This window comes from Anolis sagrei, chromosome 5, assembly GCF_037176765.1.
Source record: "Anolis sagrei isolate rAnoSag1 chromosome 5, rAnoSag1.mat, whole genome shotgun sequence".
Taxonomy (NCBI): Eukaryota; Metazoa; Chordata; class Lepidosauria; order Squamata; family Dactyloidae; genus Anolis; species Anolis sagrei.
This window is the reverse complement of record NC_090025.1, coordinates 154,394,624-154,419,121: the sequence shown is the minus strand read 5'-3', so window position 1 is coordinate 154,419,121 and position 24,498 is coordinate 154,394,624. Positions and strand designations below refer to the sequence as shown.

Below are 24,498 nucleotides of genomic sequence, written 5' to 3'. Positions count from 1 at the left end.
TTAAAAATAATTGAAGCAGGTTTACTACAAGCAGTTTGTTGTCAGCCTTGAAAAGGAAGATTAATACCTTTTATTTGTTAAGGCACGTGGCCAGATTCCATTAGTTTCATAACTTGTTTATTGAAATAATGTGTGTAATAGGCCTGCATTGTGTTCCCCCTGTGAATATGAGGAAGGCAGTATCATTAGATGCTTTTACTTAGTAATATTCTCTTATCCTATTTGTTGTGCCAGCACAAAATGAGTTTTTTTTCAAAACATATTGTCACATTTTCATTCCACTGTTTCACATTTGTCCTTGGCAGCTTACTGAGCCAATAACATCAATTTTCTTTTCTATGACCCATCCAGTTCTCTCTCCTTGGCTTCCTCAGTCTCTTACATCTTCCTACTCCACCTACATTACTTGCTTTCTTTATTGTCTTATTGTTAATATCTCTTTTTCGTTTAGCTCTTCCCCAATCCATTGAAAGCTAAGGAGAATTTACTTAAAATGTTTACAATTCAGAAAATAACATTTGCTGATACAGCTATTTCCAAAAATTAATTAAAGTAGAAAGAATATTTTCTGTCTTTCATTCATGTGCATTCTATTTTTAGTCAAATTAATATTTATCAATAAAATATAGTTACTGCACAAGCTTTTATTAATTTTAGAGAAGTGTTACAGAATTTAATGGTGATTGAATAATGGCTTAGGTTCCTAGTATGTGGTGAGTCATATAAGCACTTGTTGTGTAGAGGTAAATTTGTTATTATTCCACCATACAACCTTGTTTAACATCTTAGTTTTTGTATTCTGTAGTGGCAATTGCATAAATAACCAATTGTTCAATTACTTGTAGTATAATTGTTCAATTAATTATCCTAACATCTTGTGAATGCATTTCTATTATCTTCTGCATCTAATTGCCTTCCTTTTTTCTTTTTAAGGAGAATAAACCTGATGGACTGGCAGGTGCTGCACCTACAGGTGATAAATATTTTAAAAGTAGTTTTTGTAGTGGTGGTCTAGTGGGGATGGGAAAAGAAACAATCTCTATTAATTCTAATTGTCAGAAACTACAGTGAGATCCACATTTCATAAGAAGAGTTGTAACATTTATTTCACTGGGACTCCAGTTCATCCATCAAATTATAGTGATTGTCACAATTTTTGTTGTTTTATGTTAAATTAGTAAGGGAACATGGGGAACATATTAAGAGCTAAGAGATGGCTTAGGCTGGATTCTCAACTGTAGCCTGTTGCTTAGTGATGAAATTATTGTACGAAAGCAGAAAATAGTTTGTTGTCTTGTTTCATTTACTGGCTTGATAATGAACTATGACCGATACAAATCTCGTTGCTCCATTGAAACTATTATCGATTACTGCCCCTAGATGGTTCCACTTAGAATTAAAAAAAATTACAAAAGTTTAGGTGTTATTCATCTAATATCTATTTAACTTTTATGTCTATTTAACTTTGTTTTTAACTGGACAAATGTTCTATCTGACTATGTTTTTATTTTAATTGCATTTTTGTTTTAATGGATTGTTTTGTTTATTGTCTTATGGACATTTGGTCCCATGTAAGCCACCCCAAGTCCCTTCGGGGAGATGGTGGCAGGGGATAAGAATAAAGTTATTTATTTATTTATTTAAAACATTTATATTTAGCCCTTCATCTCGATCTTCTGCATTTAGTTGGCATGTTTCCCATCACTGCTTTATTGCACTGTCCCTAAAGCTTGGTCCCACAGCCAAGTTTTTATTATTAGTATTAGTATTAGTAATAGTATTAGTATTATGTTTAACAGGGTTATTAGGTTACATTGTGTAACTGTGAAGTTTTAAGTAAACTCTGAAATGTGAATTCCGAGTTTCTGTGTGCAGATGTGAGAGGTATAAGTGCTTAAGCAGGTCTTTGTATGTCAGTAAAATAAGATTATTCTAACATATATTATTCCACCTTGAATCACTGAATAATTACACTTCCTTTTTAGAATTGGAAACGTTAGAACAGCAGTTAGAAGAGAGTCAAGTAGAAAAGTTTAATATTAAGCAGATGAAAGACTTGTTTGAACAGAAAGCAGCACAACTTGCCACAGAAATTGTGGGTAAGTGCACAATTATTTTGTCATGTCACTTTTCTTTGTGTAAAAATTGAATGAATGAGCTTTTTTTGTTTCTTTTCCTTTATTGAGATCTTAAAGCCAAATATGATGAAGAAAAGAGCCTTCGAGAAGCTGCAGAACACAGAGTGGCAAATTTGACAGAGGAATTACAGAAAGAAAGAGGTGTATGTGAAGATTTGAAAACAGAGCTGGCAAGTCTTATTATGTGATCATGTTTTAATCATGCCTTGTCCAAAGCACGAGGGGATGTTTTTAGTTGTTTTATAGTTTGACCTTTAGTTTTTGAAGTCAGCTGTAATTCTTCATCTTCCAGACTAATTAATTTATGGTAGAAAGAACGCTGGGCAATGACAAATAATGTTACTTTGATTTGAATTCAAGGGGAAGGGGGAATATCTGTAACTTTTAATCCCTCTACATGACCCCCCCTCCAACCCCCATCCATTTGCTAGATTTGTTATGGCACAGACATAACAAAAACAAGATTCTTGTAAAACATCTCTTGAAATTAAAGTAAAACAGTTTAAACATGGAAAATGAGATATTGGAGTTGTTATTTGAGAATTGGTGTAGATAGCACATGATACAGTCACCTTCTTGGAGATAAACAAGCTTAAGTGTGGTCAGTTTAGTAGAGCAATATATTTGAACAATTTATTATGCTCTCAATTTAAGACATTGAGAACTGAAACATTTAGAAGCTATACAGAAAGTATTTGCCTGATTTCCACAAGAATAATGGTTTTGCTTTTTCTTTTGCAAAGCTTCAGAGACCTGGTGTGGAAGATGTTGCTGTTCTTAAGAAGGAATTGGTTCAAGTTCAAACACTTATGGACAATATGACCTTGGAGCGTGAGAAAGAATCGGAGAAGCTGCAAGATGAGTGCAATCATTTGCAAGCAGAATATACGACCTCACAGGTAACAGATATGGCCAGAACATATTTTCTTGAATCTAAGGTTCACCTTTTTAGACCAAATTACATTGCAAAAAGTGAAGTGTGCATTATTTTAAATAGTGTGTTAGAATCACAGACGCAAACCTGCCTGCTCCCTTCCATCAGGCTGAGAATGGCGAATACGTTAGTCTCAACCTGACTGGAGGGGCATGGCTTCACAATTGGACTCTTTCACAAGGCTTTCACAACCTCTCTCTTGGTTTTGAAGGCCTCATGAATGGGAATATTGCCAGCCTCAGCCTGATGGAGGGGCATGGCTTGCCCTTTCTGTCAGCTGTTCCAAGGTGGTTAGAAGGACAGCCAACAGGTAAGGAGTAGCTGTAATGGCACATTATACTCGAGTAACTATGGTAATTGAGTCCTCCTTTGAATAAAAAGAAGTAATATTAATCCACTTGCGTTAACTGGACCCTTTAATAAATTAGTTTGGTAATCTTACCATCATTATCAGTTCTTATCATTTTTAGATGCTTACCAATGTTGATAAATCCAATTCTGTTCAAGTTCATATGACTACTTTTGATCACAGATGGCAGTGGAGGCATAGTATTAGAATGGTAGAATGTTTAACCACCCTGAGTCCCCTTGGGGAGAGAGGGTGGTCTATAAATACATAAATAAATAAATAATAATTTGTTCTCTATGTACTTCTCTAATTTGTTTAAATTAATTGTTAATTTTAATTAGAGTAGACCTACTGAGATCAATGAGATTGAAATAAAGTCTAACAAATATTCATTTTAATAGATCTACTTTAGTTGAGATGAATATTGGATTCAGCTTTTGAAGCATACAGTTTACATTCCAATGTCTTAATCAGAGTGCAGTTTTTTAAAGTAAATAATTTGTTGTCCAACAACAGTGTGGACTGGATTAGTTCTTTCTGCCATTGTCTCGGTCACACCACTATCATGGCAGTAATTGGAAGTAAAGCATTGCTGGACCAGTGGATAGATTTGGTCCCTGGGGCCTTCTGGGCAAGGGGAATGCTCCCTTGATGCCTGGTCACTGTTAAGATCAATAGAGTTTACTTTCAAGTAAGTAGGTGGAACATTGTGGCCACAAACTGTCATCTTAAACAGGCTCACTCAAGACATAAACTCACCTAATTCATTTGTAATTTCATTTGAGTCCAGTGCACGTTTGAGGTTTCTGTCTGGACTGTCATCTCTGCGTTCATCAGCATCCTGTTCCGTCAGTATTTGTTACATTTTTACTTTTGATGACTACTGCATAGTTTTTCATCTAGATACTGAATTAAGTGTGCCCTTGGTATCTCTGGGGCTTTGGTTCTAGGTCCCCTGAAGACATTTAAAAATGTGGCTGAATGTAATGGCAGAAGGCAACTATGGGGCTAGTGTGAAGCCTTAGCCTGCAGGTAAACTGCAAAGCAAGCTTTCTTCAGACTCCATTACCTCTAGTAATATATAAATGCAGAAGTTGCCAAACAAATGAAACCAACAACCTGTACTTGAGATCTAATGCACCCAAGCTGAGAAGTGGTCCCAGGGGAGCAGTGAAGGCAGTAGCAAGGCCCAGGTACCCATTCTTATACCTTGCAATGGTGGAGATGAAGAATGCTTACTTTGCAAGGTACTTTTCCAGTGCTGCCACCCACTCCTGAAGCTTAAGGAACTTGTGCACATGGTGTTAGGGAACACTACCCTAAATATATAACAGAGCATCCAAAAATCAAACAGGATACCAAAAGTTGAGCATCAGCTCACAGCTAGCACAGTGTGGAGTGCCCTTGGTTTTGGCTGTAAAAAAATGTAGAGCTTAGGCAGGCAAAGATGCAGAGTCCAATCTCAAATCAAATCAAATTATTTATTTCGGTCATTGACCAGCACAGGGAGTCCAATCTTAAAAATCACAAAAAGGTTTATTTACAATAAGAAGAAACAATAACTGCATTTCTTAATAGGAAAGAACTGGGTCTGAGGTATTCTCAACACCCATCTCTTATACAGTTTCAACACCAATCACTACATCTCTCTGACACACATGTAGAGAGAGATCTCAAAGCACACAGCACATACTCGATGTAAGAAAACAGAAGTCAGATTTAAAAAGACTTGCAGTAGAAAAGTATCCAATTTAAACAAACAATCAGAATGATAGCAGAAACAGAGAGGAGAGAAGAAATTAGATACATTCCAACTGTCATGCAGGAGACATGGAGGAAGGGAAACCCTTGTCCTATTCTAAGCTAATTTAACTGTTCCTCATTGAGGACTTGAAACTTAGGCATTGTGGGGTTCAATTCGAACACATGGAAGTTAATAACTCTTGCAGCATGCTTTTTCACTGCTGCTGAGGTGAGTTTTCTTCATGATCCCCCACTTCCAAGGGGAATGCGAGCCACTTACTTTGCAAGGCCTATTTCGTCTCAGCCTGGTTGAACTAGATCTCAGGTATGTTTTTGGACTATTTCTGCATTTTCAGTCTGTGACTGGCTAAATCTGCAGAGCCTTAGCCCATGGATACTGAGGGCCCACTATATATATTGCATAATTTCAGAAAGTCTTCAAAGACTGTAGCTCTTAATATTTTTTTTCTTAAAATGACAGTTGTTTTATTTCATATATTTATTCTTAACCATAATTTTTCCCATACGTAAGCTTAGACCATACTAAATAAATATTCTATATTCCTTCAACGAGCAAAGTGTAAGTCCTATATGAAGGAGTGGAAATGTTTTTTGAAAATTAATACTTTCGATGTCTTGGTTTTTGACCTGTTTTTGACCTGTTGTTTTGATGCTTGCAAATTGTAGATACTATATTATTAATTTGGCAAGGGGTCTACCCTTGCCTGAGTTCTTTTTGATTTCAAGAAACTTGCTTGGGACCATTCACATGAAGTCTCAAATCTTGCCTACGGAAAGAGCGGACCCCTCGTCAAATTAATTGAATTTGTCTGTAATGTATAAGTATTGAAACAGCTGGGATTTATCAGATCTTCTTGTCTGAGATGGTCACTTTGGACCACTTAGACATGTATGCGCTCTTGGTGAAGCAAATTGAAAAGAGAAAAAAGGCACATGTCCAGATTGGGTTGGAACAGGATAGAACCAAAGCCCCAGAGGGTATCAAGGATTGTTGAAAAGCAACCCACCAAAGTCCTTGCGGTGTAAGTGTCGAATAACGGGGATACTTGTAATATAATCTTAGATATATTTTATTGGAAGAGAGTTCCACTGTATTGGATATCTTATTTCTAGCTAAATGGGCACAAGGTTTCTAACCTGCAGGGAAATCCTGCACGTCAACTCAGAAGGAAGGCCCACTGAGTTTAAAAACACTTTTCTCAGGTAAGGATTACAGTTTAAATCTGATGAGATAGACTTGAAATTCTATGTTAAATGTTGTAGTAACCTTTATCATTGTTTTCTTTCATCGTTCACCTATTATCTGTTTGTGTGTTTGTGCTGCATTCTAATGGAGGTTTTTTAAATTTGAGGTAATTTTTTTTTAAAAAAAGCACATATCTCATTAAGTAAATATTTCAGTTCTAAGAGGTACAAGATATTTTAAAATGAAATGGACTTATTTGTTGTTAATTGCTGTCAAATCAAAATTTTCTTCTGGTGATCCTCCCAAGTTATCCTGCTACCAGCAGCCTTGTTGGGATCTTGCAGACTAAGGGTTGTGGCTTCCTTGGTGGAGTCTATACACCTGTAATGGAGTCTTTCTCTTTTCTGTTGCTGTCTACCTTATTAAGCATTATTATATTTTCTAGTGATTCATGCTTTTATTCACATTTTAATTAGGAATTAAACTACTCTAGTGCCTCATGATTTCTAGGTACACAGTTAAAAATTTTGGAAAAAAAACCCCTTCTGTTCCTGTTTTTAATATTCAGTTTTCATTCTCTTATTGTACTAATTGGGATAATATTTTGTGAAAACGTCTATGTGATCCTTCTCAGTACTGGAAAGTGGTATAGAGATTGTCTTTATAAATAAATGAGTTCTGCAAACCATCGAATTAAGTATTTAATAATGGCACAAAACTGAACTTTGGAAAAAGCGCATGTTGTCTTCACAAAATGTGTATTTGTAATACAACTGTGGAAACCCTGGCAGATTGACCCTGAGAAGTTGAGTCTCTTGCCCCAAGTAGTTATTGAGAGCAATGGTGGAACAAGTGTCCCTTGACCTGCCATAGGGTGGGGTGCTTGTCCTGGTGATTTTTCAATAAGCATAAGACCCAGTGGAGAAAAAAGAGAGCTATCAGTGGAGATGTGCCTGAAAACCGTTTCTTTTTAAAAGTCTGTGCCCACTACTTGAGTTAATTAGCCATTAAGGTCCCAGCTACTGTGACCAAACTTCTTTGTTTCTTTAAATACCTCTGTGCCTCTGATAAATTAGGTCTTGCTATTAGGGATGGAAGCCTAGAGGAATTTTAGGAAAAAGAGAGAGTGGTCATGGTATTCATCCCACTTCTGCTTAGTATTCAAGCAAGTGTATTAGCACTACCATCCCAGTATCTAGTATATTTAAGAAATTGCAGTCTGTGTTAAACCTATGGAAACTTCTTAAAAAGAGGGGAATCACTTTGGGAACCTCTCAAACATGCTTTATAAGACTCATAGAAGACTTCTTTAGTTTTCATTTATAAAACAGAAGCCTCTTGTAGTTAGAATAAAGAAAAACAAGCTTTTTTTTACAACCAATACAGACTCTTCAAAAGACATAGTTCAAATGGTAAGAACTATTGCTTGCCACTGTTAAGTCCTCAGCAAAGAATATGGCAATGGATGTAGATATCATCTAAACTGCTAGTCCCTGTTTCTAGTTAGCCTCTTTGAAAAAACCTTTGGGATAGCAGTCAATGAGATCCACATGACATGAGCCACAGTATGCTTCCCTACCATTTGAGGGTGAATCAGGAACAATACTTATGAGCTGGCCATGTCCATGATATATCTCCAAAGTTGGGAAAATACAAATACAGTCAAAACCACTATTCTGTGCCCCCCCCCCCCGTTCTAACTAATCAAGTGTCATAATCATTAGCCACTGAGATTGTGACAAAGATAAAGAAAATATAGCAGAAAAGACTTTCCTGGACCAAACACAGTATCACATGACTTTGCATGCCTTGACTCAAGGAAGGGAGGATAGGAAATGTCATGTGGAAATATTGAGTGAACTGGAGAGGAGACTTTTTTTTCCATTTTGCCCTGGGGAGAGTTGGCTGGCTGGCTACCAGCCAGACTCTTAGATCTGATGGAGAGATTATCTGCGTTCCAGTGCAGAGTATCCTGAAAAGATGTTTCATCACTGGGAGATGCTGACAGGTTTCTGACTTGCCATGCCTCCTTTGCAGCTGACAAATAGGATTCTAGGTAAGTCTAGAACCTACACTATTTTCTGGAGAAACCGAAAAAAGGTTATGTAGTGTCAAAGCTTCTTTTGAGGATGGATGCTTAAAACATAATTATTTATACTTTTTTTTACTTGGTTTTATGCAGAACTTTCCTTTATGTTTCTATTATGGGACACATATTCAGTTGAAGATGTGAACTGATCTTCTATTGTTCTGTGTTTTTTAAAGGCTACCATTAATCAGTTAAGAGCTGAGCTTGCCAAAGGACCTCAAGAAGTTGCTGTATATGTGCAAGAACTTCAGAAACTTCAATTTTCAGTTAACGAATTAACACAGAAAAATCAGGTAAGGAATATAGCACATATATGCATGTGTCAACTTAGAGCAGATGGAGTCTTTTGCACTTAGTTAGCTGTATTTCTGTTTGTGTCCTTGACATTTCAAAACAAAATTAATGAGTATGTACTGTGTGAGATCATGACTTGGCATTTTAGATGGTTTTTAATCTGTTTGATTGATTGACAAGTATTTTAATTGCTTATATGTTTAGATTGTTTTATATTTTGATGAGATGATGAGATATGTTTTATTGTGTATCTGTTCGGCATTAAAATTTTGCTGGATTTGTAAGCTTCCTTGAGTTCCCTCTGTGGTCAAGAAAGGTGGGGTAGAAATGAAGTAAATAATAATAAGCAAAATTGATAGGTAAAATATTGAACAGTTCATTTGTGGCTTGACTATTTCAGTGATTTTCATTTAATTCAGATAACCTAGTAAGCATAATTCCACTATTCATGTTTGAAGGGAGATGCTTTTGATTTCAGAAATTTATTTATTTATTTGCTTTATTTCTATACCGCATTTTTCAGCCTAAATCGGCAACTAAATACTATGAAGCCAAACTTCAGATATTTATTAGGTCTGAGAGTATGGAACAACAAGCATGTAGATGCTGTACTTGCCAATGTGTTTCATTGTGACATATTATTCTGGGTGTGCAGACTGTGTGGATAACAGAACCTGCATTTCCAGTCTTATTGTTCATGTAACACCATGAGACTGGGGTGCACACTTGCTAGGCAATTCAGAAAAGTGATCTGACCCATGCATACCATTTATTGAAAATAACATTATGTGTACCTGTTTTAAGTTGAATTAGTCAACCTAGTTGTGGAGATGGATTGAATTCATCGCATTATGAAAAATACTGTAGTAGTACACCAATCCATGCTATACCAGTTTTAGTTGATACTACATATTTATGGCATAGTTAAATAGTGACATGCACTATTTTATTAAGAAATCTCTCTTTACACAGCTCTCATCAGAGCTGGATCTGCAAAATATAATGACACAAATGATAAAATTGTATATTGGCACAGAAGAAAGGTATACAAAAATAAATGGAGATTAGAAACTGTATGTTAGTTTACTTTCTGATAGACCAGCCACATGCAGCTATTGATCACCAACATCTGATCCGATCTCTCAGAGTCTGTTGGAAAAATTGAAAAAGAGAGAATTGGATTACTCTCGGTTAGAAGAAAAGCAAACTGAGGAGTCAATAAGTAAAAAGAATCTGCAAGCAACCCTTAATCAAAAGGACTTGGACTGTCAGCAGCTTCAGGCACGGCTATCTGCATCTGAGGACTCATTGCAGAGGTTGCAGAAAGAATTAGGTGAAAGGAGAGAAGCAAGTCAAAAACTTAAGGAAGAATTGTCAGAAACAGAGACCAAATACCAGCATCTTAAGGCAGAGTTTAAACAGCTACAACAACAAAGGGAGGAAAAAGAACAGCATAGCCTGCAACTTCAAAATGAACTCAATCAGGTAAGATAACAGTTTATCACCTTGAAGGATAATTTGTTCTTTTGCTTGGATTTCTAAACTGAATACATAGTGAAAATAAGCCAAATCGGAGGGAAGAGAAAGGATGGAAAGGTTCTTATAATGGTGGTGAATATGAAGAAAGCATGTTGGGAGGACTTGTTCTGCTATGTAAGAGGTGTTGTTTACAACAACTGTATGCTAAGATATGTATAGGCAAGGGATGGGCAACTTCAGTGAGTGTGTTGCTGGAATCCCACCCACTTCTGCCCTCTCACCCTTGATCTGCTGCTATATACAGTACTTGTAGGCAAAAAGGTAATCCATTCCTTGTTATAGGATGTCAAAATTATTGGATAGATATTCCGTATTGCTGTTACTTAACTAAATGTGAATTTTATGGTGAAAGTGTCCAAGTCAGTTCACAAAAATAATAAAGTGATGACATGATGAAAAATCCAAATAAACCAACCATAACAAAAAAGCAGACAAATCTTATAGCAAAGATAAGGCTAGTGGAGTGACTAATCTGTCTCCAGCCCAATGTCCATGCATGTGCAGGTAATTGCTCATTCTTTTGGACAATATTGTAATAAAAGGAAATATGCTCTTGAGCGCTCTCTTTCATAAACTGATACTCTCTATGCTGTTTCTCCTGCTACAAATTAAGAAGCCTCTTTTTATCCTTTCCAAGAACAACTCCCAAATCATCCCAAGGCCTCTGGATGCACTGGCTTCCAATATTTCAGTAGTGTAGTACAGAGTGGCTGGTAGTTAACAGTATAAAGTACCTGCCTCTCTTTGGTGGACAGTTGAGAGATTCCAAATATTCATATCTGTGATAACCAGAAAAGTTTCTAAAACAGTGTTTTGGAATTAGAATTGGGCACTCCTACTTCAATGAACCTATGTTATCTCCACAGCTGGAACAGTGTTGGCAGTGTTGGCTAAACATTCCTTTAACTTTTGGAAGGGGAAGCCTGTTTTCAGTAGCTCACCAACAGACTGTTCCCAAGCAAATTACAAATTTGTGCTCTAAGTCTTTTAGTGATTCCTTCTTATGTAGTTGCTTTACATTTTCCTAACATGAAGAATCTGCCCTGATTTTCTAACTATGTGCTTGTAGTAGATTTATGCTCACGCTGTGCCTTTTTTTAGTTCTACATGCCTCTTGTGGCCGAATAGAAATCATTGATAACATTGCTCTTTGATGATGTGCCAAAGCAGACAATTCTGCCATTTTATTTGGAATTCTGTTTGTAGAATGGGTACTTAACAACCAAGTATAAAAGTTCTAGTGTGGTATCTAATTGAGGAGTTCGGCTAGAAATTGATTTTATTGTCATACAAGATTTGCAAATTAAGGAAAACATTTTCTTTTTGAGCAATCCCGGAGTTATATATTTCACAAAAAGAAAATTCAGATCACTTGTGGTTTTTTGTAATAATGGAAAAAAAGGATTCATTTTATCCAGACTGCATTTTCATCATTGAAAATCTTAGCATTTATCCATTTAGATTATATAAAATAAAACAACTATTGCAACAACATACCTGTCTGAAATCTACTGTACTCAAGTTACACTGGCTGCAAAAGACCAGCTAGGAAAACCTTACAGTACTTTAAGGATCAAAACAGTGTCTCAAAAAGAAAAAGAAAAAAAAAGCAGCCCCTGGTAAAATTCTTTCCAATCGCTGATCCATATGACAGTGATATTGCAGGCCTGGGCAATGGAATGGACAATACTTCTAACTGTGAAGAGTATCTACCAGTATTTAGCTTATTTATACATAATATAACTTCATCCCACTGGGGACTCTAAGAGTTCTAGACTAGTATAGGTACTGAAGCACTGGTGTAATTTCTTTGATAACTGTTTGATCTCATAGGACAGCAGTCTGCTTTTTTTATTGTCATGCACCATTTTGCTGAAAATTGAAATAGGATTAGGGTCGATGTTCTGAAAGATTCCTTTCCTTGATTTAGGAGTAGATTGTGTATTGCTTTATGATGGAAGATACCTGATCATTGACATACATGCTTTCCCAACGGTTTCTGAAGATTTGTAGGGAGAATGTGTGGTCCATTGGCTTGTCTGCTAGCCTGGGACTTGAGAGAGATTTGTTTGTTTTTCTGACTGAGATATTTCCTGTAGAATCATTCTGAAAAATTTTCTTACACGGGTAATGGAGATGAAAACTGTGTTAAGATAAATTTTTATTGTGGTAATATGAACTGTTTGAATTGTTATATGTGTTTGTTCAGTTTGTATGGTCATATATGTGCCTGTAAATTAACATAGCAATTGGAATACAGTACACGCAACCTAAACAATTGCTGTTTATATATTTAGAGTATTAGAAATGAACAAAGTCCAAAAACAAATTGGTATATAGAGGCTTAAATGTTGGACTACAGCTCCAGGAGGTCAGTGTTTGATTGTTTGCTCAGTCATGGAAACCCAGTGGATGACCTTGGGCAAGTCATAATCTTTCACTTCCAGAGGAAGGCTAAAACAACACCTTCTTAAACAAATTTTATTAAGAAAACTCCATGATAAATTCATTTTAGAGTTGCCATAAATCAGACACAACTTGAAGTCACACAACAAAGTAAAATATCAGAGTAAGTCCATCATTTTAGTTAAGATCCAATAGGACTGGGATACTTCGGCAAAGGATGCACGAGTTGAGTTCTCCCAACAGCTGAGCTTTGTCAAACCTGAGAGCAGTAGTTTTCGGATGGGGTTGAGTGTGTCACTTCAAACCAATTGTTATGAATTATTCACACCTAACCAGATGTGTTGATATGATTTGTGAAAAAGCTACCATAAATTGACAAGCGATTTGAAGGCACACAAGCATAGAACATTAAGAATATAATGTGATACCTCTGTCTGGGAAAAAATTGAGACCAACCTTTCCTCTCAGTTACATAATAAACTTCTGGAGACAGAACATCAACTTGGAGAAGCCCATGGACGGCTAAAAGAGCAGAGACAGCTGTCTAGTGAAAAGCTTATGGACAAGGAACAGCAGGTTGCTGATCTTCAAATAAAGCTTTCACGTTCTGAGGAGGAGGTAGGAATTCTATGCAAGATCCAATTCTTGATTGCTGTTTGTGTGTTTCTTAATTTGTTTCTTTAATTGGTAACTTGCCTCAAATTATCTAGAGAAGACCACGAGGGCATGTTCAACAAAGCATTTGATAAGGTCCCGCATAATATTTTGAATCCATAATTTGTTGGAAAACTTAAGCTTAAGTTACCATCAATGGCTGCACTTCAAACTAGAAGGAAGTAAGAATCCCTGGATTCTGTCTCAGGATCATTACACTTCAACAAATTTGTCAATAATTTAGATGACATAGTGCAGGGACCCCTTACCAAGTTTGCAGATGATACAAAAACTGTAAGGATGGGCCAACATACTAGAAGATAAGAAGAGAATTCAAAAGGACCTACATAAACAAGAGAATTGGCCAGAAATTTGTGAATTGAAATTCAGTACAGAATACATTTAGCTACAGAAACCAAATTCCCCTCTATAGGATGGAGGATACATGACAGTACTACGTGCAAAAAGGATCTTGATATTACTGTTAATCACACATTGAACATAAATCTGCAGTTATGCTCCAGGAGTGAAGGTGAATGCTATTTTCGTCTGCATTAATGAGAGTATACTTTCCAAATCAAGGGAAGTAATAGTCCCACTATATTCTGCTCTGGTCAGGCCTCATCTGAAGTACTGGGCACCTTATTTTAAGAAAGATATTGACAAGTTAGAGAAGATTTAGAGAGGATAATAAGAATGATAAGAGATGTGGAGACACATGAGGCAAGGCTGAAGGTTGTGGGCATATTTATTGTGGTGAACAGAAGACTGGGGAGTGATGTGACCATAGTCTTGAACTACATCAAAGATTGTTATAGAGAAAAAGGTCTAAGCCTGTTCTCTACTTGCACAGATGGTAGGACCAGGTCTAATATTTGGAAGTTACAGATTTCAGTTGAACTTTAGAGGAAACTTCTTAACAGTAACAATTGCCTAGAGAAGTAGTGAGGACTCTTCTGGAAAGAAGAAATCAAGAAGACTATGCCAAAAAGAATCTGAACAGTTGCCTCCTGGGGATCCTTTAGCTTGAACAGGGAGTTGGACTTGACGACTTGTGAGACCCCTTCCAACTCTTACTCTGGGTAATTTGGAGGAAATACAAATGCATAAACATAACAAGTCAAACTGTTTCTTTCTGGGGACCTTGTGAAGTTACTATTGTGAGATTTGTAAATGGGCCACGGCTGATCTTTCTTTTGAACTGAAATCAGTGGTCCGGCTTTGAAGCTAACAACATTCAATGAACTGCCAGCAATCACTTTATTTTCCTCTAGTGCTATTTAGACTCTCTTAAATTTTTCAGTTGTACCTGCAATGGGGAAAATAGACAGAATGGTTAGCGTTAGCTACAGAACTCTGTCACTAAAATCTATTTATTGTTTTCTGTTTCTTCCCCCTTTCCATTCTGATGATATACAAAGTAGGTAAGATGATATCTTGCAAAAGGTCTATGGATCACCTATGCTAAGAGTTTTTTCTTCTGAGTATTTTTCTGTGGTTAAGCAAAGATCTCGGCTTTTCTCGAAGTTCAAAGTGTGCAATAACAGCTATGGAAATCATTGTTAGTTTTACCTAAAACTGAGCATTTTAAAAAATCTAATTATTTTCAAATCAATATCAGTGGGCCCTAATATATTTGTTTTACTTGCAAGTTTCCAGATGTTAAAGTCAATGATTAGTTATATAATGTTATTACTGAAAGATATTTGTTTGGTGTTGAAAGGTTCTTTGTTGCTAGAATACCATTTTTGCTTTGTTTTTACAAACATAATATACATATGACATCTAAAATAATGTAAAAGGTATCTATTGTAAAAATGCTTCAGTGTTAGATTAAATTATAAAATGCTATTAAACTACTGAATTGTGCTTATCAGTTTTCAGTCAACAGTCTGTGACTATTTTTCTAAGCTAAAGGAGAAAGCAGCAAATGCAACTGAACTGCAGCATCAGTTAGATAAAATGAAACAGCAGCACCAGGAGCAACAGAACCTTCAGCAAAGCACAACAGCAAAACTGCGAGAAGCCCAGGTGAGAGAGAACTCGTGAAACTTCAGAAAAAATAATGTTAATTTATGCAACCAGTATTATGATAGGTCTAGGGAGATCAGGACCTGAGGCCCTTCCAGACAGGCCCTATATCCCAGAATTTGATCCCAGATTTTCTGTTTATCCCAGATTATCTGCCAGTGCGGACTCATATAATCCAGGTTAAAGCAGAAAACCTGGGATCAGATCCTGGGATATAGGGCCTGTTTGGAAGGGCGCTTCGATAACATTGCTCATGCTTTGGTGATTGTAGAATGGATTACATGATGCTCTTAATGTGGTTACCATTAAGCACTTTGGACACTTAACCTAGTTCAGAATTTTCCTACTTATTTGCTGAAAGTGTAAGGCACATTAAATGCCTTTTTGAAACTGTTAAGACTGACTAACCAATTTCTTTTTTGTTTTGTACTGCATTTTTCTCAGTTCAATGTTGTTTTATCTATTAGTTGGTTAAAAAAACCTCTTAGGTAAATAGCTATTGGTGCTATAGACCTCTTTTTAATTAAAAGAGCTTTTGAGTTGTTTCAATTAATTCTTAATGTTAACTCCGTCACAGGAATTTCTAAATACAGTAAATTAATACATGTATTTGAAAATATTCTAAGTAATTTAATCTATTGTATTTCCCCTTTCAGAATGATTTGGAGCAAGTGCTACGTCAGATTGGAGATAAGGATCAAAAAATTCAAAACCTTGAAGCCCTGTTACAAAAGAGTAAAGAGAATATCTCCCTGCTAGAAAAAGAGAGGGAGGATTTGTATGCCAAAATCCAAGCAGGTGAAGGAGAAACAGCAGTTCTTAATCAGCTACAGGAAAAGAACCACACATTGCAAGAACAGGTAAGAAATTTGCAGTAGCAGAATTGCAGGATCCGTATAGAAAAAAGATGTACAGTTTTGAAAGGGGCTACATTAGCGCCCCCGCCCCCCCGCCCAGGACTTTTGAGAGCTGTACTCCCTGCCCACTCCCAATATTTTTGACATAACTGCTAATTGAAAAGATCCTATATGAATCAAAGAGGGTGTAGTCATCCACTTTTTGATTGCCTGGTAGATCCAGAATAATACTTTTTTCCAAACTCTAGTTTAATTCCTGATTGAACAAAGGCTTTTCTTTTTTTTCCTTTTTTATATAATTTTATTGCAAATATATGGAGAACAGGTAAGGGGTACAAGAGTGGGTATAGAACAGGGGCAGTTTAACATCTTACATCTTTACCTTCCATTATTATTGGATAAAAAAAAAGATTTCTATGATGTTAAAAAAGAAAAGAGAAAAGATAGCATTTCTTTTCTAATCTAAAAACAGAAGGATAGAAAAGCAGGTGTACAGTGTTTTGAAACAAAGAATATAGAAACATTGAGAAATGGAAAATGGAAAGCCCTAACTAACTCTTCCTATCGTGTCTCTGCTGTCTTCCTCCTAATCAAAAAATCTGTTCTTTTTGACATTAATTTTTTTTATCCCTGATAGATGAACCTTCCAGAATCCCTTGGATATCATCTTGCATATGGTAGAAAGGCAGGATAGCAATCAATAAATCAGTCAAATAAATGCATCCCTGAATATCCTCTCATGGCAGCAACACAGCCATGAAGACACAGGTCCGTAGACTGAGGGTCCTCCTGCATTCAGCACTGACACTTGATGCTCAGGTGTTGGCAGTGACTGAGAGGGCCTTAGCACAGTTAAAACTCGTGTGCCAGCTGCAACCTTACCTCAAGAAGTCTGACTTGACCATGGTGGTCCATACCTTAGTTACCTCAAATTGGATTACTGTAATGCACTCTACGTTGGGCTGCCCCTGAAGCCGGCTCGTAAACTGCAGTTGGTGCAAAGGTTGGTGGTCAGGTTATTAACTGGAGCAAATTACAGGGAGTGGTCAACCCCCCTGTTTAAGCAGCTCCACTGACTGCCGCTAAGTTTCTGGTCCCAATTCAAGGTGCAGGTCATCACCTATAAAGCTTTAAATGGTTCAGGACCTGCCTATTGTTGAGACCGCATCTTCCCTTACGATCCCACATGATCCCTAAGATCTTCTAAGGAGGCCCTTCTCTCACTTCCACCTCCGTTACAGGTGCAGTTGGTGGAGATGAGAGAGAGGGCCTTCTTGGTTGCCCCCTCCTCCCGGCTCTGGAATTCCTTCCCCAGGGAGATCAGACTAGCACCCTTCCTAGCCACTTTTTGCAAAGAGCTAAAGACCCAGATGTTCCGCTGTGTGTTTGAAACAATTCCCTTGACAACTAGCCCCAGCTAGGACCCAAAATTTTTATTTTAAACTGATGTTATGCATTCTAATGTGCTATGCTTTTAATACTGTTATTGGGCTTGGCCCCATGTAAGCCACCCTGAGTCCCTTTGGGGAGATGGAGATGGGGTATAAAAATAAAGTCATTATTATTATTATTATTATTATTATTATTATTATTATTATGGGATGGCATAGCTTAGCAGAGAAGAAGAAAGAAAAAACCTGGGGCACGTCATCATCAGAAGTTTTAAATGAGCTCTGGAACGAATGTAGTGCAACAGTTCTTGTATTGTTTTCACCTGTAGACATAATAATAGCCATTCTGATATTTGAATATATCTAAGTGGAACTAAGTTGGAGTGTTTTGCTAGTGGATGTGTCCTATAAATGCTGAGTATGTCTTGTGGATAGTCAAGCAGCTTGATAATCCTACTATTATTATTCAGCAGGATATCAGAATAACACCAGTAGAAATGAAACCTAACCTAGCAGCACTTGCAATCATTCCCATTGTGTCCATAGTATCATTGCTGCCTGATACTGCGTGCTTTATGGACAGAGTTAGATATACATGGAAACTACAAATCAAAACTTGGTGAAGGCTGCACATTCTTGTGGTATCACATTGTCTTTCCCCAATGCCTTTTCTTGTCCATAGCCCAAAATTAGGCCATCAGGAATAGCTTTAAACTAAGTGATTTCCTTCCATACATGTGTAGGAAAGCAACAATTGATACAGTGACAGTAAACTAAAAATGACTTCAGAGGGAAGTTTTAACCTTTCAGCAGCCCAAAGGTATACAGCAGAACTCTGTGCATCACAGTCTCTTTGCCAGTAAAGTCCCAGCACCATATAAAAAAGGGAATAAGGAATGAATTAGTCCTATTGCAGTGATTTAAGCCTGATCGTTTTTTTTTTAATATTAAACTGGGATCTAATTGACAACCCTAAAACAGCAGGTGTCGCAAAATGTGGTTTTGAGCCCATGTTGATTACTGGTATCCTTTCTATGAATTTCCTGCAAAGTTGAAGAAGAAGAAGAAGAAGGAGGAGGAGGAGGAGGAGGAGAAGAAGAAGAAGAAGAAGAAGAACTTTATTTTTCTACCCCTGAAGGGACTCGGGGCAGCTTACATCGGGCCCAAGCCCAGGCAGAATACGGTTAAAATAAAGCAATAACAATTAAAACAACATAAAACAGCATAAAACAACATAATAAAAATAGCTAGCAACAACAATAACAGCCGACTAATTTTGGAGGGGGGAGGAAAACCACTTGAGAGTTGAAAGTTTGGCATGAAGCATAATCTGTTTTGGTGTTTGTTTATAGAGAATCCAATTTTACAGGGTGATTAGCAAGGAAAAAGCAACATAAGAGTAAATCGCTTTGTAGATCAGTGGTAATGAAAAATCCAATGGGAAGCAAAAGTTGTAGGTGTAATATCTGCCTGGGAGATATTGAAGTGACTTCTATGAGGGAAAGATGGCCTTTTGGCAATTTTGGTAGCACCTATAATATTGGAGGTGAAAAGGCAGTGAAGTTTGCAAGCAAATAGTAGAAATCTGGGGATGTTTGCCATGTTTTGTATATTGTAAAAAAGTATAGAAAATTTCTCCTTCGGTTATTGCTTTTCTTTTCAGTGATAGGAATTTTTTTCTACTAAGAAAGAAGGAACTGATAAGCTTTTCTGAATTAACTATCCCCCTTTTCTCTTTAAATGTTATATATTACCCAAGTATACGTACAGTATATTGTAGAAGTTACAGAATTTTTCTAAAGGAGAAATTCATAGCCAATTAATCCGTCATATTAGAAATATTTTTTCCTCTTCTAATGCATCTTTTCTTTTGTTTGTAGGTTACTCAGCTGACAGAAAAACTGAAAAATCAGTCAGAAAGCCATAAACAGGCTCTAGAGAATTTGCATGAGCAAGTGCAGGAGCAAAAGGCACATCTAAGATCCTCTCAAGACCGTGTTGTCTCCTTAGAAGCAACTATAACTGAGCTAAACAGTCAGTTAAGTGAAAGTAAAGAAAAAGTAATTCAACTTGATTTGCAGGTATTGCCATATTGTACTTCATTAAAATATAAATGAGGGTGGGGGCAAAGGTATAACTTAAACTTCAGTAAACTCAGTAGTCTGTCTTGATTTTCTGCAAAAAATGACCATGAAAAGTAGAGTTTTTTTGTGCTTATCATGATCAACTATGTTTTACTCTGACAGCAATAAGCAGTGTACATTTGTGCACTGCTCACTTAAGTTTAGGTGTGTCTGTGAGGAGAAGATTGAAGATACTGGCTATTGGTTGATGGTAGCTTGTCATTTAGTCTCATTCTAGACAAAGTATTCTTAACCGGTTTCTTAAAAACAAGCCCACTTCCAATCCTGTGTTATAAACCTGGCTTGTTTGGCAAACCCCCAGCTTGATTAAATTCAGTTTTGATGTCAGAAATAATAATAATGCACATGGCTATACACCCAAGTAATAATACAGTATACCCAAACTGTCGGCAGTAAAACAAAGGTAATGATATTATTAAAGTTCATAAATTACCTTAATCATAAAATATATTTACACTGAACATTAGGCTATTTAGAGAAAGTATTTTAAATAATAAGTTAAATGGAGCAAAATCCATTAAGAATATTGGAACAGCTGGCAGAATCAAAGTGGGAAAAGGCTTTGCCTAAAGTTTTGTGTGTGGTTAGGATAGGAGCTCCCATAGCTTGGTTAGGCTCTTGGGCTGCATGCCCCTTTTCCTTTCAAAACTTGGGACTATCGTCAACTTGCCCCTCTAGTGGTTCCCAACCTGTGGTCCGTGGACCACCAGTGGTCTCCAAGAATGAAAAAATGATCGCCATTATTACATCATTGCAACAAGAGCGACTGGTCTTGGGAGTCCCTCTTATAATGCCAAGGCAATGGGGAGGTTGGGAGGGGAGAAGCTGCTACCCACAAAAGGCACAGCAACAAGCCTCCTAACTGCTGCTTCTCCGTCTCCTCCCTCCCTCTGAGCACCTGGAAGTGGGAGCACCTTGGCGTCTTTGTTTTTAGGTCTGTTCCTGGGATTATTTGGGATGCTGATTCAGAAAATTGCATTGGATAGACCACATCAGCTCTAGATTATTAAATATGGTTTTGTGGGCAAGCAGATGGCAACTAATTGATGGTGTATGTTCTATATCAGAAACTAGAGCAGATGTGATCTATCCAATGCAATTTTCTGAATCAGCACCCCAAGTAACCAAACGAAATCTAAAGTCAACCAAAAACTGATTTGTAACCCTTTTGGTGCTAATGTTGGAGAGTAGTCCCTGGTAAAAAAAAAGTTGGGAATCACTGCCCTAAAGTCTTGTAAATACCTCTTTAAGCAAATTGATTTTGCTCTATTCAAAGTGAGTTTTGACTTGAAGAAAAACAAAAAATAAAATATAACAATAGAATGAGGTTGTATGTAATACATTGTTACTGACATTGAAAGTCAGTTCAGAGTGCTTGGAGAGAAAAAAACCATTTTCTGAGAGTTGTTGAAAAATAGTAATAATTGTTGGGCCACTGAACTTAAGCCAAATTGTATATTTTTCTTAAATTGATGTATAGTTACTCGGGTGGATTTTTGTTCAGTCACATCTTTTATGTATCGATTGATTTTTTTTTGTATCGGATATCAACTGACCTGTTTATCCTAAAAGTATCAATAATTGTGTAGTATTTGTAATACATTTTGAAGTACTTGTTTTGATTCTTTTTCAGGTAAAAGCAAAAACTGAGTTGCTTCTATCAGCGGAAGCTGCAAAAGCTGCTCAAAGAGCAGATCTCCAGAATCATTTGGACACTGCTCAGAATGCATTACAAGATAAACAGCAGGTGAGAGAAACAGTAAGAGATTGCTATTTAAAATGAGATCACTCATACTAATCTTGCTTCCTACTGACTGTAGTGTGTAACTCCATCATGATTTTGTATTTGTTTTGAATTGCTAGTAACAAATAAGCTAAAGAATGTTGTATAAATGTAGAATTTATGTAGAAAATTGTGAATTAATTAAGCTGCAGGACTATTGCCTAGATTTTAATATATTCATACAGGGTCCTGGAAAACTGCAATCCTTTGAAGGATGCAGTATTCAAATAAATAAATAAACCAATAATCCAATGATCCTGTTTCATATCATTCAGTTTAAAAATATTTCTGTTAAATCTCAGTAACCATTTTCTTTTTCAACCATTTCTTATAGTGTTACTTATCTTATAGTGACACTATATCTTATAGTATCACTTATTATATTTATGATCTTCATGAGGGACTAGCGTGTACTTTTTTCAATTAGGATAAGTATGTTTTCACTTGAATATAGTGCAACAAATATGTTCTCTGCTAAAATTACCCTTTTCGATGTTTATTAATAGGAACTAAATAAGGTCAATACACAGTTGGATCAGGTTACTTCTAAACTCCAAGACAAACAGGAATACTGCACCCAGTTGGAAACTAATCTTAAAGAGTACAAAGAAAAACATCTTCATTTAGAACAAAAAACAGAAGAATTGGAAGGTCAGCGCAAGGTTTGTATTGAGAAGCCTCCTTAGCCAGTTTGTTCATTTGTGTAAATCTAATAGGTATATTAACACTGTCAACATGAGGATCATAATAATGAGGATAATGTTGGGGTAGCTGGGATGTTTTCTAATTTGAAAAACTTATTCTCCAGCTTGCTTAATTGTCTTTGAATGTGTAAGCAAAAAGAAGAAATGGGGGGAGGGGGATCCAAATTGTAAAGATTAGGGGAAGTGCTTTTCTAGAATTGCAAGAAAAATTACAAACATGAAACAAATTATACTACAAAACAGATATTTCAGTGTTTCTTTTACTGAATATTCACACTGAGTTGGGAGAAAGCGTACAGGTATTAGGTTTGCTCTTTATCTCATTGTATAAATACAGGTTGTTGGAGGAAATTGCAGCTGTAAGTACTTATAATGTCTTAAAATTGATGCTCTATGAGTCTGTGAGCAGCACTGTGTAAATTGTGTCTTCTGGTTTTACAAATGTTTGTACTTGTATAGTAAAGAAATAATAAGTCAAGAGTTAGTATGAATGCTATATTCTCGGGATGGCATGGAGAAGCAACACACACCTTAATGGGTTATTCTCTGTGTAACAGATGACAAGGTAGGAATCTAAATTCATTACAGTTAGTTCTATTGACTCTTTCCCCTTCCATAATACTCATTTCTTGCCTTGTTTAACTAGACAGATTCACTTTATTATGCTTTGGTTTTAAAAAATTGCATTTAAGTGAAGATTTTAAAGCAGTGGTTTTAAAAAGATTCATTTATACCACTTGAGTAGTTTGTGTATCTTACCTTAAATATGGAATTGTGAGCAATATGCATACAAATGACTGTTTAGAAACCAATGAACAAAAGGAAGTAAATATTTTTTCAAAATAAAATTTTGAGTTGCAATGTTATTGCTTATTGGGTATATTGATGTCCAAACATCACATACCAGAGAAGTTCTCCTGCTGGAAAGATTGTTTTAATGAGTAAGACTGAGATGTTCTCCAGAGTTGCAACTCAATGTGAGCTGGAAATACTGTTAAAAAGATAAATATTTGTATTTTATCTGGAAAATAGTCTACTGAGAGCAGTAAACAATAACCTTTAAAACAATAACCTCAAAAAAGAATAATCTCGGAATCTTCACTATCTTTACTACATGGGTGTGAAGAAAAATAAATTTGTTGTGATGTTTGATATTGGTAAAATAAAAACTTACCAATGACTAAAAAACACTAAATACATTAAACGTCACACATAGCATTTTTCCTATAGTTAACTAGGCATGGCAGCCAGATTTCATGATGGAGGAAAGTAGGCTTGAAATATCACTGATATGTTGTATTTTCTTTGCCAGAATACAGAAACAAGACCCTAAATTTGGGATAGTTATTTCTGTAGGCAAGTAGCTAGAGTCAATCTTTGATCTCACCTTGGTGAGGATTTCCTTACCAACCAAAATCCTGTCTTTTGGAGAAAATGAAGTTGTCTCTTCCTGTGGTGACTTGAACGACACAAGTATCATCAGTGTTGGTATCTAAACCTCTATCTGAGTGTTGGTATCTAAACCTCTATCTGTATGTCTTTTAGTTATTAGAACCTGGTAACATACATGACATGTTTGGTTAAAACTGACATGCAACTTGTATGAATTTTCTAGCTTGTGTGTTCTAGCAAGAAGCCAATGTCAGTTCAGGCTAAAAATGCTTCTTTGGGAATAGGAATGGTTCATGCTTCTTTAAAACAAGCTATAACATTTTGTGCAGGCTCAAAATCTTTAATTGATTTATTTTTTATTTCTTCCTCACTTCTTCCCCAATAGTGGGACCCAATGTGGCTTACAATGTATGAAAACAGTATAGATTAAAAATTTCAACAACATCAATTAAAATATAAATATACACGTTATTTTAAAACTTTTAAACAGGCTGTACAGTTAAATCATTTAAAACATTAAAGTACCATAAAACCAATAAAACAATACAGCATTCAATTAAAAGAGTTACAGTATCTTTAAAAGCCTGGTGAAATAGGAATGTTTTTCCTTGCTGGCAGAGAGTGTACAAGGAAGGGCCCATCATAACCATTGAGAAGTAACAGTAATCTTGTTTGCTGTGTACTAATCTTGTTGTGTATCAAATAACTTTTCAGGCCTGCCTGAAGATCCATGTGTTCAGCTCCTTGCTAAAACATTGTAACATGGGGGCAGGCCTAATATCCTTGGGGAGGCCACCACCAAGAAGGCCCTCTCTCTCGTCCCAACTAGCTGCACTTCAGACA

General features: G+C 36.4%; 1 protein-coding gene across 3 annotated transcripts in view; it reads left to right on the top strand.

Annotated features, from left to right (window-relative positions):
- Positions 1–24,498, top strand: part of EEA1 (early endosome antigen 1) — a 76,525-nt gene that overhangs the window by 27,249 nt on the left and 24,778 nt on the right. For 2 of the 3 annotated variants that reach the window (XM_060777327.2, XM_060777326.2), the window contains 12 exons: positions 934–973; positions 1,986–2,099; positions 2,187–2,308; positions 2,882–3,037; positions 8,637–8,753; positions 9,901–10,239; positions 13,168–13,317; positions 15,265–15,384; positions 16,041–16,244; positions 19,513–19,713; positions 21,410–21,523; positions 22,066–22,221. In XM_060777327.2, coding sequence (XP_060633310.2) covers positions 934–973; positions 1,986–2,099; positions 2,187–2,308; positions 2,882–3,037; positions 8,637–8,753; positions 9,901–10,239; positions 13,168–13,317; positions 15,265–15,384; positions 16,041–16,244; positions 19,513–19,713; positions 21,410–21,523; positions 22,066–22,221 — 1,833 coding nt within the window. Of the gene's footprint in view, positions 1–2; positions 83–933; positions 974–1,985; positions 2,100–2,186; positions 2,309–2,881; positions 3,038–8,636; positions 8,754–9,900; positions 10,240–13,167; positions 13,318–15,264; positions 15,385–16,040; positions 16,245–19,512; positions 19,714–21,409; positions 21,524–22,065; positions 22,222–24,498 lie in introns of those variants that run through there. The other variant, XM_067469125.1, reaches the window with a different exon arrangement.